The sequence below is a fragment of the Leptonotus elevatus genome, chromosome 14 (assembly GCF_054856555.1).
Source record: "Leptonotus elevatus isolate MCC_2025b chromosome 14, RoL_Lele_1.0, whole genome shotgun sequence".
NCBI lineage: Eukaryota > Metazoa > Chordata > Actinopteri > Syngnathiformes > Syngnathidae > Leptonotus > Leptonotus elevatus.
This window is the reverse complement of record NC_141252.1, coordinates 10,717,948-10,732,676: the sequence shown is the minus strand read 5'-3', so window position 1 is coordinate 10,732,676 and position 14,729 is coordinate 10,717,948. Positions and strand designations below refer to the sequence as shown.

The window sequence follows — 14,729 nt, the reverse complement described above, 5'->3', positions numbered from 1 at the left end:
TTGTTTTATTTTCAAGTTTGTATAGTAAATAGTCATTACACTGCGTTACATCACACAAAAAATATTGGTGGAGGAAAAATTGACAGGAAATCTGAAAGTGCGCATGCGCTGTACAGTGTTGCTAGATAGTTGTTGTAGTAACAAGGAGGAAGATTAGCAACTCTTCCTGCACAACTAAGCTAGTTAGCTTTAAGCAGCCGCCCTGAAATAAAGGCAAGTTTAATATGTTTTTTCTCTGTTTTTCCCACTATACCACACTGCATGTATTATCTTACATCTCTGTAATTTTTGCTTAGCTCACAACGTACATAACAATTTTATATGTTTTGTTTTCTTTATTTAGTTGTGTGTCAATTTCTCGCAGCTAACATTTATTCGGGTGTCTGCATTTACAATTTGTAAAGACACGCACTGTTTAAATGGCAGACTATTTTACAAGTAGAGCTGCAAACCATCTGTTATAGTATGTTCGTTCTTATTGTTGTCGCACCATTTTTGGATTCAGACATGGGGAATATAAATAAATAATTCAACCATATTGTATTTGTCTTGGTTTGCCTCAGGAGGGAGCCACAATGGTTGGCACCTGATCCCTGTAGGATTTGAGCTCTCTCTCTCTCTGGAGATGCCAGCTGTTGCCCGGGATAAGGAGGACTCCGATTCCTCCTCTGATGACGAACATGAGTGAGTTCTCGGTCGTTTGTACCTTTTGTTCAAATGCATAACGTCAAACGCATTGAAGCTTAATCCTCTTGACTCAGACACACATTTTATCCCCGAAACACAATTATCATCAGCTCTAGTTTGCTACAAAGCCCTGACTTGCGAGTTTAATTTGTTTGGTGACCACACTTGTATCTTAATTGTGATGTTTATTTAATAGCTTTTTGCTCCGGTTGTAGGCTACTATGCGAGGGTATATTAAACTTAACAAGTGACTTATTGTCAGTCTGAAATGTTCTGTCTCTTGACTTCAGTCACACAGCTAGCATATAATATTTCACTGGTCTTAATCATGATTTTGTCCAAAGTAAACAACACTGAAGAAGATATCTGGTCTATTGTGTATCAAACCTAAATACCTAAGCTGGTTGCAGCAATTATTTACATGCCTCTCAGCCTTATCAGGAGCAGCCATGGCTGATTGAAGTCTTCCACATCAACATGCTGTCTTATCGTATTTTCAGCTTGATAAGCAAGCTGTCTGGTGCACTCAGATAGTGTAAGATCATTTGTTAGTACAGTGGGTTTTGTTTGTGTCCAGCTTTTCCTCGTGATGATATGGAGAAAATCTGACTTCCTTGGTGTGGCATATACATTTTTTTTTCTTTTCTTCCCATGACCAGAGACCATCCTTGCGTTGCCTGGAGTGGCCTCAGCAGGACAATCCCAATCTTCTTATTTTTCCCTGAAGCCATTGTTTCAAAGGATGGATCTATGTATGGTGGCGGAGGTACTTGGTAGCATTTTAAAAGAATCTGCTGGAATTAAGAAAAATAAAATTTGTCTTTGGTTTCTTGGTGTCAGTGAACTGAAGTCTCGTCAGATTTACACGTTTCATGTGGCATCATGCGTGAAGTTATACCTCCAAGCTTTGCTGATGGAGGCCTTTTTTTTTGTTGTTATACTATATCAGTGTTGCGTTGAAGGTTCCGCTGTACATTAAATGACAATCTGTTTCATTTTCTAGAGCTATTCAACATGGCCTTCAAGATTGTGCGCACAGAGAGTCGCCTGGTGCGGGGGATACTGACCAATCATGGTTTCCATGAGGTAATGTCCTCCACAAAATGAGCCGAATGTAAAAGATTAGCTTCAAAATGACCATTTTTTTTTGCTATTTTTGTGAACCTCCTCTGTGTAGGATAGAACAGGGCTGCCCCACGCACACACCCAAATAATAACGATGTCAAAGCCTGGGAACGCATGCATGGAAAGAGCCCAAATGACCTCAAGAGCATTAATCTGGTTTCACAAGGCCATACAATCCCCCTCATTGCTCCTTCCAAGCAGTTACGATTAATTCTCTTTTTATTTCATTTCAATGCTTCTTGACTCCCAGAAACCCATCATCAAAGGCAGACGAGTGTCTCTACCACAGTGAATGGCCAGAGCCAGACTTTAATAAGGCTTTATTGCAAACATCTGTCTCCTCGAGACGTTGAACACTCATGTGAACACAACCTCCGTCCTAATGAATGGTTGGAATCAAGCAAAACAGATTAAGATAATGAGTATGTGAGCAATCATTTTGTCATAATTTCAGTAGAGCAAGGGTGTATTTGTCCAGTATAGGGTGAGGCATTCTCTTACGTACTATCCAGCTACATGCATCCATGAAAACATTATCATTTATAAGCATTAGTTTTGCTTCTGTGTGCGCGCCAAATCAACTCACGAGCCTGCTCAATGAAAACAATTTGATGTTATTTTATTTTTTTTTCAGGTTCACTCAAATAGCAACAACTTTAACCTCATGTGGACAGGAGCCCACCTGAAGCCTTACCTACTGCGAAGCCTTCAAGATTTCCAAAAGGTCAACCACTTTCCTAGGTGGGAGAAAACTCAGCTGTTTAAATGGTCTATTTTTGACATGATCATATCGAGTTAAAACCACCATTTTACACAAAAACAAAGGAACCTCCTAACTCAAACACAACCCCTTGCGTGAGACCAGTTGACTTCCAAGTTGTTTCAATTTCAAAAGAAATGTTCTTTTGAAAATAATGGCTCCATTTTGCCATTAAAAGTTGATGTGGAGAAAGTAATGTTTTCATCAACTCGCACTCGTGTGACCGGTAAATTAGCTGATATATATAAATATATTTTTTGCTGCTGAAAAACTAAAAGTTTGTCTGGAGCCTTGCAAGTGATTTATTTATTTATTTAACAGTCAAAACGAAACTACCAACAAAACTCAATTAACTCTAGAGATGATTCTTTTTTTTCCCGAAGTAACATTTAAAAAAACTGGCACATAAATTTAAAGTTAACCACTGTATATGTTGTATTGCTGAGTCATCACCCTTTCCCTTTTTCAAAATGGCTCACGATGCTGTTTGAACTCCAAATTTAGTTGGATTTTGGTTAAACGCCAACCTTGGAGGTTCCATTTTATACTGCACATAATTTGCCGGCTATGCATTATACTTTCAATGTCGACTTTTTTTTTAACCATTTTTATCTATATCATAACTGAAACCCCACCACAAGCTCCCTCAGGAGTTTCTCACGCTCCTGAAATAGCCATATTTATCTATCATGTCCATTTTCAGATCTTATGAACTGACCCGCAAAGATCGGCTTTATAAAAACATCCAACGAATGCAGGAGGCCTTTGGCTTCAAAAACTTCCACATAGTTCCACAGACCTTTGTGCTTCCATCGGAATACCAGGAATTCTGCAGTAAGTACCTGCTTGTCTAAGTGGAGCACATTTGTGTCCCAATACATGCACTGTGATGTAAGTCTATTGTGCAAAGCTCAAATACAATACAGCTTTTATTTATTATGCTTCCAATTCTGTATTGTCTTCTACTTCTTGCTCGCATCTCAGATTATTATGCCAAGGACAAAGGCCCGTGGATTATTAAACCAGTAGCATCTTCAAGAGGACGAGGCATCTACTTAGTCAGCAATGTGAGTAATGGTTCCATTTGGATTCTTTCTGCTGTGATGGCACTGAATTGAACAAAGTCCTCCAAAATAGACACAATTCTGAAGTCCCAAGTTTTTTTTCCAAGCAGTGACAGGGAAAACATTCAATCTCGTCTGTCGTTTTTGGCTCTTTAAAAAAAAAAAAACATTCACAGTGTGGGAATTTGAGAATGATGGCTCTTAATATTTGCGTTTCACATCCAAATATGAAGCTTACATTTGAGCTGAAATTAATACATGTAATCGTTTTCTTATTCCTTTTAAACGTATCCAACAATTACTTTCACGGTACACTATGTTCCTTTGTTACGTTTTCATGTGATGATTCCTTGCAGGCAGCGTAGATTCAATTCCCACTCGGGGATGGTGTGAATGTGAATGGTCATCTGTCTCTATAAGTGCACTGAGATTGACTGGCAACCAGTGCAGGTTGTAGTCTGCATTTCTCACAAAGAAAGCTGGGATAGGCTCCAGCTCCAAGCAAACCCTCAGCTGGAGAAGTGCTTTAGAAAATGGATGGATGGATGGATTTTCAATCTGTAAGTCATTATTCTTCACTGGTGTAAGCGAGACGAGTAATTAACATTTTGCAGTTAATTGACAGAGAGGACGGATCCTGCGTGAGTTTTACGGTACTTTACAGTTGGCTGAACAGATGTTATGCGTGACGGCATGCACTCTATTTGAAGGAGCTATCAACTTGTGTGTGTGTGAAACATGAATTAATTTGGTGGCGTAAATCACACACTTCAAGGTCTTTTGCTTTTTGGAGCGGCTCCACAAGCCTCTCACTGTCTGAAAACATTTGCACAATTCTTCTTCTTTTGTGGCATATTTATGAAAAGAATGTCAGAGTGATGTTTGGAGAAAAGGAAGATATACTGTATGTACACTTTTTGGTGTGTGTGTTTTCTCTGAAATGGAGCCAGATTTGTGGTTAAACACTTTCCGGCCGAGTCAACTTGGTCAGCCAATGCAGTAGCGTAGATTTTATTCAGAATTATTATTTTTTAAATATTATGTTAATGTATTGCGCTTAAACACAGTCAATAAAAATATACTTAACAAAATGATTCAATTTTAAATTTATTGCAAAAATTTGATCTAGATGAAAACGGGGAGATGAAAAGCAAATGTGTTATACTTAAAAGTTAAATATAACGGAACTGTACTTGACAAATATACATTATTTGAGTAAATTGTTTTGTTGTTGGTTAGCTCCAGATTGCACCTTTTTAATATTTTGCAAGAGGAAAATATTGCCCAAGTTTTGTAAAATAGAGTATTATTTTTTTTGGTCATGACTTTCACCCCCTACAGCCAAATCAGATCTCAGTGGATGAGAACATTTTGGTGTCCCGCTACATTCATAACCCTCTACTGATAGATGGTGAGTTGTTTCTAATCTTTTCAATTTGTCTGCCACTGGCACATTTTATTAGGTTTGTAGAGAATCCTTATAATTTGCCTTTGTTTTACATTTTGTTCCACAGATTTCAAGTTTGACGTGCGCTTGTACGTGTTGGTCACATCATATGATCCACTCCTCATCTATGTGTATGAGGAGGGCCTCGCTAGGTGAGTGTAATCTGGATTTATGTTGGGTAAACTAAAAAAGAAGCCAATTTAAAAATAAATACATTTGGGGTGTCAGGCAATTTAATAATAAAAAAAAAAATCATAATTAATTACATGACTTCGATAGTTAACTCACGATTAATCGCAAATTTTATATCTGTTCTAAATGTACAATAAAATATTTTTTTCCTAGGTTTTCATACTCTTGTTAACATAAAAGTGGGATTTTTTTAAACTAATAGAAACATGGCTGCATCTTTTAGTCATTTGATACAATAATTCATAAAAATTTAGTTGAAATTAAAAAGGTGTACTGTAAAAAAAAAAAAAAAAAGTCACAAAAAAGTGTGATATTGATTTGTGTTGGTCATTTTTCTGCCACTAGATGGCATAATTGTATTAAGACGGTGCTCAGTGCATTTTTCCTTTCATATTAAGAGCTTTTTAATCTAACATGATGTAACTTGTGAAATTCTGCACATTTTTAAAATTGTAGAATGCAACTTGGCCCCAGTCTCCACAAATGTATGGATTATTATTAAATGTATTACTACAATTTTTTTTATGTGGATGTATCTGCTGTGTTGCGAGTGGAATTCCCCCCACACAGGCTTTTCAAGCAAGGGGCGGTCATTAATTGTGCATTGAAAAAAAAAAAGTGGCGTTAAAGGAACTTAAAATTAACGCACTAATTTTGACACCCCTAAAATGAATACATAAATGCCACAATTTGATCTTGGTACAATTAAACAGTATTAGCAACCCTGACTGTTATACCCTTGATGACCAGCAGAGAGCAGGCGAAACATGCCAGCCCAAATCTGGTCTGAGGTGAGAAGTGGGTTTTGGACTTTGTAACAAAGTTCTCTGTTGTACAAAGATATAATCACACAATGGACTACTGTATTTGCATCATGAAGTGAATGTGGCTCATAGGGGCTATAATGTTGTTTATTCTGGGCAGAGGCAATCACCAAGTGAAGTTGTGTTGTTAATCATGTACAGGTAAAAATAATTTGTAGATGAAGTGTGATAGAAGAACCAATGTCATTTTCACATATGTAAGTGCAGCAAACCAGAAGGTAGTTTTTAGCTCGATTAACAACTGTAAGCGATAAATGGGGCTTAAATTCCTGGTCCCACTTTTATCTCTTGACATTCCTTTGGGTTGTGTTGGAATTCAGGTACATGGTGTGTGCCAAGGAATTCTCATTGTTGCACATGTGGCATCTGTGCCTCTGAAACCCTTCCAGAAAAACTAATCTCAATACAAAGTAATTTAGAGAAATGTGATGATGATGATGATGATTTTTATTTTATTTTTGAAATCTACACTCAGATTTGCCACCGTCAAGTATGACAGGACTGCAAAGAATATTAAGAACAACTTCATGCATCTCACCAACTACAGCGTGAACAAAAAGAGCAGCTTTTACGTCAGGTAATCTGAAGTTCACTATGTGGTCATAAGTAGGAAGGTGCCTCTTAATTATTTCATGAATCAATCAGGGCTGAGTTTAGATCACAGGTGTCAAATTCAGATCTGGGCTACCCACCTGATTTTCTGTTAAAGCAAATCATGTGTGTCTAATTCATGTTTCTGGCTAAAATCTGTAGCAAACTATCTCACTTGCAAAGCGATCTTGGGTGAGTTTGGTATGCATGCTGTTGTAGATGCAAATGCTCAATTTTTATTTTTTGTTTGTGTTTCCAGTTATCGCTGTTGAACCATGTGTCCCAATACTTTTGACCACTGTAGGCTATCATTCATCGGTGCATTTAATAGAACCCTTTATTCATTCATTGTAAGTGCATCTCTTCCCCTTACAGTTGTGATGACCCTGAGATTGAGGACTATGGGAACAAGTGGAGTATGAGTGCAGTGTTGCGCTACTTGAAGGAGGAGGGAAAGGACACCACACGTGAGCCCCATCTTTTATTGTCTCCATTCTGTAAGTAACTATGCCCTCTAATGTGTCCCTTCATTATTATTATTTTTTTTTTCTCCCAGGGTTGATGAGACAGGTAGAGGATGTGATCATCAAAGCTGTGCTCAGTGCTCAGATGCAGATCTCCACAGCCTGCAAGACATTCGTTCCCCATGAGACCAACTGCTTTGGTATTCAAATCCTTGTTTCAAACTGCAAGTGACAAATAGCAAATGCAAAACTGATGCTTGACTTGGCAGAGGTGGCAAAAGTGTTCACACTTTGTGCCTAAGTAGAAATACAGATACGTATGGAAAATAATGATTTTTTTTTTACTGCCAGTCACATATTATGCAAGACCCATTTTTACAATTTGGAACAATGAAAAAAAAACTGTACAAAATAACTTCGCTCTTTTATTAACTTAGGTCATGCTCAAACAACTGCGAAGTAGAAAAAAAAGAATCGTATTGGCTCGACTTTTCTGCTCAATCAAAGCAATGTTGTAATTGCTTTCCTAATGCTGTGAACTGACAAAAATGCTAAATTAGCTGATAACGTCAAAAATACACCTCTGTTCTTAAAGTTTTGTGGTTAGTATTTGTCATGCATCATTCTTGGAGCTAACAACGTCAAACAAATTTCTTAAATAAGGCCACGTTTGGGGAATATAATCATTGTTTAAACCCTGGATTATGTTCCTGCATGTCACTGCTGTCTCCCTTTTTTTATTTTCCGCCTTGTATCACAACCACAGTTGATTTGACCGCTCTATTTTAACTGGTGTCGTCTTCCGCAGGCATTGACAAAACTTAGCAAGAAGCTTATTTTGACAAAATAGTAGAAACTCTATAGGTCTGTTTTCAAAGGGAATAAAAAAAAAAAAAGTCAGAAAAATAACTTCTTAAGTAATATTGTTCTCCCTGCCGTTAAGATAGCTTTCTTTTCACACAAGATTTCTCAGACACTTAACCGCTCCCCACACTGTTTGTAAAGGCATGTATTGATTCAGTGATGTTTGGTCACAGAGCAGGCCTGAGATTGAAGTCTTTGCTGCATGTGGAGCCTGTGATTAGCTGGTGCCCGTTCACTTCATTTTTGTGTGTGTGTGTGTGGGGGTGTGTGTGTGTGTGTGTGTGTGTGTGTGATCAAGGATGACTGGCTGTGATTAGCAGAGTCTCTTTCTGTTCATATGTTTACAATAGTACCTTAAATTTTTTTTAAAAAGGGACTTTACAGAGTTGACTTCTATAGACATAATACAGTAATTTCTGGACTATAAACCGTACTTTTTTTTTCACTTGCATTCGACCCTGCGGCTAATACAAAAGTGCGGCTTATCCATCAGATCATTAGGGGGCGCACTATAAAGGAAGCGCAAGAGCGTCAGGCAGAGCAAAACAAACAAAGTGAGCCCAAATACAGTAGGAACGACAGAACTACAATTTGCGCCCTCATTATGGAAAAGAAAGTAGTTGGAACCTGGTGCGGAAACATTCAAACACCTGCGGCTTACAGTCTGGTGCGGTTTATATGTGTAATAAACTTACAAATTTAGCTAGCGCGGCTTATAGTCAGGTGTGCCTTATAGTCCAGAAATTACTGTAATCACCGCTTCAGCCTGTTTGGGGGTTGCTGTGCCAACATTGACTTTTTACATGTACAAAATCACGCCTGCATCAAGATGTCATCTTCACGCCGGTGTACGTTAAGAAGCCAGGATGTGAAGGATGACCATGCTGGTAATGACTTGAAAATAGTTTGCTGAGCATCAGCGTGGCTCGCATCCATGACACACACCAGCCCATGCAAAAGGAAAGTTTGCTTTTTCTCGCAGTCGTTGATTTTGCTTTTAAGAACTCTCCCCAGTTTCAGAGCCGAGAAGTGTTTGGCCTGAACAAAGTAGTAACTGAGATGCAAATCTCGTTCTTTGACTCAGTTTGAACACATTGAATAAAGGCGAGGATAATATGTACCCTTAACAAGAAAACATATACTGGTAATCAAACTTTTTAACATTAGTGTAGAGTGCTTGACTTGTTCAGCATTCAAACGGCAACACAGTAATTGCTCTGCAGACATGTATGGACATACAGCATATGTACTAAAACAAGGAATTTGTTGTGAAGACACCACTTATCCCTTACTTAAGAGTTTAGTGTCATTCTGTTGGATTCAGATTGCCTCAAGCAAGTCAATTAAAGCAGTCTTGCATACAGGATTATGTTTCCTAAAAAAAAACATTGAAAGTTTGACGGGACCACCCTCATCGGGACTACCTCAATGAGATCATGTTGTGATAATTGAGGGGACACACTGACAAGAAGGGATCAAGGTGATAATAAATGATAATAGCGCAATAAGGCACGGGTGTCCAATCTCTTTTGTTTATGGGTCACATACAGAAAAACAGAAGGACGCACGCCACTAACTTTAAAATTCGTTGACTTCAATTTATTAAACACACTAAAATCAACCAAGTAAGCAATGATATATTGCTTATATTCTCTCGTTAATTAAAAAAAACTGCTATATAACATTTGTCAAAAAGGCAAATAGTTAAGTATTTGTCAAGATTTTGGGGATGCTACTAGAGTAGAAACAACAGCAAATTCTAGTAAGCTGAACATTTTTAAAACACTACACTACTTGACGATCATTTATGTGATATCTTCATAAATTGGACCTTGGCATTGAGCAGAAAGTGGAAGAAACTATTTTTGCTTCTAAAATTTAAATGATCTTTATTCCCCGCATTGTTTTGAAAGGCAATTGTGTTATTTTAGTCTTAAATGGTTAATTTGTATTTTTTGCATGTTTAGAAAAGCTCTATAGTAGTGGCACCTATTTTTTGACACCCTCTCTTTTCACTCTGTCTACCTCCACCCATTTTTTAAATATATTTTTTTAACTAGCCCTGGCGGGCATGTCAAATGTTACTTCTTGTATATGCCGCCGGCCGCACATGACCCCGGTCCGTATTTTGGCCACAACTGAAATAAGACAAGTGCTAACCCCAGCCCATGAATGATCACTGAGTGAAGTAGCCATTAAATCGAGTCGGTTTCAATGCGAGTTTGATATATCACCGATTCTTTGCTTTTCGACAGACAGAAAAAGTACTGAATCGATTGAGAGCCATGGACACCGGTGCAAGTGTTCACCCAAAACCTATTTTTTTGCTCCATACTGAGAAACACTGGTTGGCCCTTGCATTTGAGGAATTCTATTCTAGACGTTTTTTCTTTTTTAAATCTGTCTTTACTTTCTCTCTTGGCATCCCCCATTAGCATTTATCTTTGAGCTGACAGCTGCAATATGCTTTTAAGCAGGTGAAGCATCAGAGCGTATGGCAGCAAATGCAGACATACAAATGTGTGCAGGCCGCCAGCGAAGGTACTTATAAAAGCACTTATTGTTCATTTTTTTTGTCTTGTCTGAAATGGACCCATGCAAGACTATAAAGAGCATTCTAATATATATATATATATGTGATAATTTTTTTTACTACATATTGCTCACTGGCATCAATGCAATGTTTACTGTTTTGAAAAGGGATTTCTTCCCCCAATTTCAATTGGTACTCTCTATCTAAAAGGGAATTTTGTTACAAAATCTTTTTATAGCTCCACAGTGTTTCATGTGGGCCGAAATAAAAACAACAGGTTTTTCGTTTGACATCGCTAAGAATTGCATGCGTGTGGGGCGTGTGTGTCAGTGGTGAGTGGAAAATGCCACCCATGACGCTCCTCACCGCTGCAGTGTGATTAATGGACAAGCTTTTTGCTGAGGGATGCTGATTACGAGATGTTTTGACTAAAATCTGATTAGCCAAGCCAAAGGCCTATTTTGTTACACACAAAACATTCCACTTACTGGTCCTGTGTTCCTTGAGCGTCCCCCTCATTAAGTGCCGAGTGTGGTCGGATCCCCTGTCTCCTGGTTTTCAGACACTCCCACGTTTTCGCCGCTGTGATGACACTACTGCTGATCAAGATCAGACCCAGCTATCATAATAAGGCTGTTAATTTGAACGTTGACGGTGCGTTCATGAGAAAGCAGTAGTCATTTGTCACATAGTGATGCAAGACTACTCCAGTGAAGAAGATGCTCTGTGTTATTGTGACTGCACAGCCAGGGGTGGGGATTTTTTTATTTTATTTTTTATTTTTTTTCAGGGGTTGTTTTGTCTCTTGTGGTAAAGTTTCCAGCAGTACCTATCCAATAATAATAATAATAAAAAAAAACTCTTCATCATCCCTTTTCTCTTTCCCTCCCTCTTTTAACGGGCCTGTTTCGGATGTTCGCCGCCTCTCCTCTCCTTGTCGCAGGCCCGTTTAACAGCGGCAGAATCGACGTGTCTGGCTGTGAGTGGCTCAGCGGGCTCGTGGGGCAGGCAGGCGAGGTGTCTGCTCCTAATTGGGGGGGGGAAAATGCGTGGCACATGGAGTCGGCGTGTCGGCGGCTGTGAGGTGGTGTATTGTAACACCTCCCCATTTTCCCCTTCTTGTTGTGGTGCCACCAATGAGGCTCTCCAGACTCTCAAAACAGTTAACCAATATTCTGCTCCGTAAGACATGGTGCCTTTGGGACAAACACACACACACACACACACACACACACACACACACACACACACACACACACACACACACACACACACACACACACACACACACACACACACACACACACACACACACACACACACACACACACACACACACACACACACACACACACACACACACACACACACACTCTCTTTTTAATCTCTATGTGCGTTTTGATGAGAAAAAAAGGGGGGATAAGCCTGCAAAGTGGAAAAATAAATCTTACTTGTACTCAGTCGTGGGGGTCTTGTCCATCCACAGATGTTTAAAAAAAAAAAGAGGCAACTTATTTTGCAGATTTTGGCTTGAGGAAGATGGCAAAATTTGTTTTGTTCCATCATGAATATAAAATTTGCAGCTATAACAATTTCAGCCTCGTGGCTGTACCACGTTTTCAATATCCAACCAGTTTAATACAATGAATTATGTTGGAAATTTTTTAGATCTTAGATGACACATAGTGAGTAAAGTAGTGGAGCAATTTAAGTAGGAACGGACATTGGACTAAATCTCCTTGATGGGCGGTGGGGAAAATGAACAATAAATATATTGCTTGAGGGGAGAATAGCTCTCCGAGCTCTTACTTTGATGCCAGCGTTACATTAAGCAGAATAATGATGCCCGGAGAAGTTGTGGTCTGTAGAAATCAGCCAAACAATCTATTATAATTCTGGTTCCACTACCACGTCAAAAGATTAGTACAGTATCGCCATATTGATCAAAATTTAAATACAGTGATGTAGATGGCCCAAGTATTCATCAAAAGTGATTTTTTTCCCTGAAAAAGTATATCTGTATTATTGTGAGCCATTGTAGTAATGCACAGTTTGAAGAATATTAAGTGCTTAGAGGGGAAGTCACCCCCACCCCCAAATTTCTGGAAAAATAATATGCTCTATGCAGCCCCACAAGTCTAAATACGGTATTTTGGTTACTATTGTGTTAGTGGAATATGAGTTGAGCAGCAAAATCCAGCAGTTTTTATCAATATCAGAAGGCGGCCATTTTGCCACTTGCTGTCAACTGAAAATGACATCACAGTTGCTCAGGTAACAATCATAGCTCAGCTTCTCTCAGGGGGCGGCCATTTTGCTACTTGCTGTCGAGTGAAAATGACATCACAGTTGCGCAGGTCTCAGGAAACAACCAGTCACAGCTCAGCTTCAGAAAACAGGTGAGCTGTGATTAGACGTTGCCTAAACCCTGAGCAACTGTGATGTCATCTTCAGTCAACAGCAAGTGGCAAAATGGCTGCCCCCTGACAGGGCTGGACTGGCATAAATAATCGGCCCTGCCATTTTGACTAAGGCGCGCCGGCCCAGCCCAATTCCTGACCGTCCTTGGGTACCACATAGCGCTACCACTAATGTTTATTGGTTCAGTTTGTTCTCTATATTGTAAATGGATTAACCAATTTTTCCCAGATCCATCACAATTGTGAATGGCGTGTTGGGTTTGCCCCCTTTAAATTGTGGGCCGGTCTCTGGGGGTAAAATGGAGGAAAAATAATGATTGAATAGCACCACATCGTCCCCAAAAGACACCGCCCCACCGGGCAGCCCTGAGATGGATAAAAACGGCTGGATTTTGCTTCATAACTCATATTTCACAAATATAATATTAATCAGAATGTCGTGTTCAGACGGGTGAGGTCACATATAACATATTATTGTTAAAAAAAGTTCAAGGTTGACTTCCCCTTCAATTATAAGAGTAAAATAGAAAACTACAGAGGTCACTGTATTTTGATTCACATACTTTGTAGTCCTCAAGTGGTTCAGTGATCTTTTAGAGATCCATCTGTATGTTGACGAGGCTTTTCAAACATCCAACAGGCTAATCAAAGCAACTAAACCTGCTCAGAGTACTATTATAAAGTGTAAGTCATCACTCCCTGTCCCATAGCCTCTGGTGTGTTTAACACTGGCACTGACCTGAGATGCTTGAACAAACGGCGCACGTTACGACGGCTTTGAAATCTCCATCTCCCCAAGTTCTCAACACAGTCTGTTCTTTTGAAGTTCCATTAAAGGCTCACATTTTCTCCCCCCCTTTCTCTTCTATTTCAGCCGGGCTTTGCCCTAACCTTATAAAATAGTGTGGTTTCCCTGCACTCTGCTGTTGGGTCCACTGTGACACTCCCCAGATCAGTACACACATGTTTAAGGGATACAGTCAAAGGGGGGGGGGGGGGGCACTGACACTGCGCTGTGTATCAGTGTGGGAAACAAGATGGAAAATGGGCTCTAACCAAATGGACAAGATAGTAAATTTAATGATGGGGTTGAAGCTCCTCTGAGCGCCGCTCTTCTTGTTAATGAGCTTTGACAATATGTAGACGGACATACTGTTCCCAGCCATGAGGACATTTTTGACTGTATCTACAAAACTTCACGACCACAGTTTGTTTTTGATCCCCTGCCTTACATAAGCATTTAACGAGCGATGAAATGTGTATGCACTTAGTTCATGTAATACAGCCAAGCCCTCGGTAGCAGTGCTGGATGAGTGTACTCTTTTGAGTGACTGAGTATATAACATGCATGTAATCCATAGCAGAGAGACATCGGCCATGTTGCCAAATGACACATAAGGGGACTTTGATACTCCTCAGCTTTTATTTGCAGCAAACGGGCCTTTATTTTGGCGGCTTTCCAAGTGTGTGGTGAAAAGCTTTTGATTGCTTTTTGTCTTTGTCTTTGTAGAACTTTATGGATTTGATGTGCTAATCGACTCCAAGCTCAAACCCTGGTTGTTGGAGGTCAACCTTTCTCCATCCTTGGCTTGGTGAGTGACACTTTCCAAATTTTGAATGTGATGTTTTAGCGGTATTTGAATTATTTTTAGCAAAACTATCTGGTTATTGTATTTGCTAGTCATGCAGCTGTAATTTTATTTCTCCGAAACTTGACTATAGAAGGTCTGTTTCTTTGATATTGTATTTCATCTTAAT

At 39.3% G+C, this 14,729-nt stretch overlaps 1 protein-coding gene across 4 annotated transcripts in view; it reads left to right on the top strand.

The window, feature by feature from the left end:
- Positions 1-113: 113 nt before the first annotated feature.
- Positions 114-14,729, top strand: part of ttll5 (tubulin tyrosine ligase-like family, member 5) — a 49,021-nt gene continuing 34,405 nt past the window's right edge. For 3 of the 4 annotated variants that reach the window (XM_086094226.1, XM_086094224.1, XM_086094223.1), the window contains exons 1-13: positions 114-213; positions 564-684; positions 1,347-1,453; positions 1,691-1,773; positions 2,447-2,553; positions 3,276-3,406; positions 3,557-3,639; positions 4,978-5,047; positions 5,151-5,235; positions 6,575-6,676; positions 7,066-7,157; positions 7,247-7,354; positions 14,482-14,563. In XM_086094226.1, coding sequence (XP_085950352.1) covers positions 626-684; positions 1,347-1,453; positions 1,691-1,773; positions 2,447-2,553; positions 3,276-3,406; positions 3,557-3,639; positions 4,978-5,047; positions 5,151-5,235; positions 6,575-6,676; positions 7,066-7,157; positions 7,247-7,354; positions 14,482-14,563 — 1,109 coding nt within the window. In that variant the 5' untranslated portion in view covers positions 114-213; positions 564-625. Of the gene's footprint in view, positions 214-563; positions 685-1,346; positions 1,454-1,690; positions 1,774-2,446; positions 2,554-3,275; positions 3,407-3,556; positions 3,640-4,977; positions 5,048-5,150; positions 5,236-6,574; positions 6,677-7,065; positions 7,158-7,246; positions 7,355-14,481; positions 14,564-14,729 lie in introns of those variants that run through there. The other variant, XM_086094227.1, reaches the window with a different exon arrangement.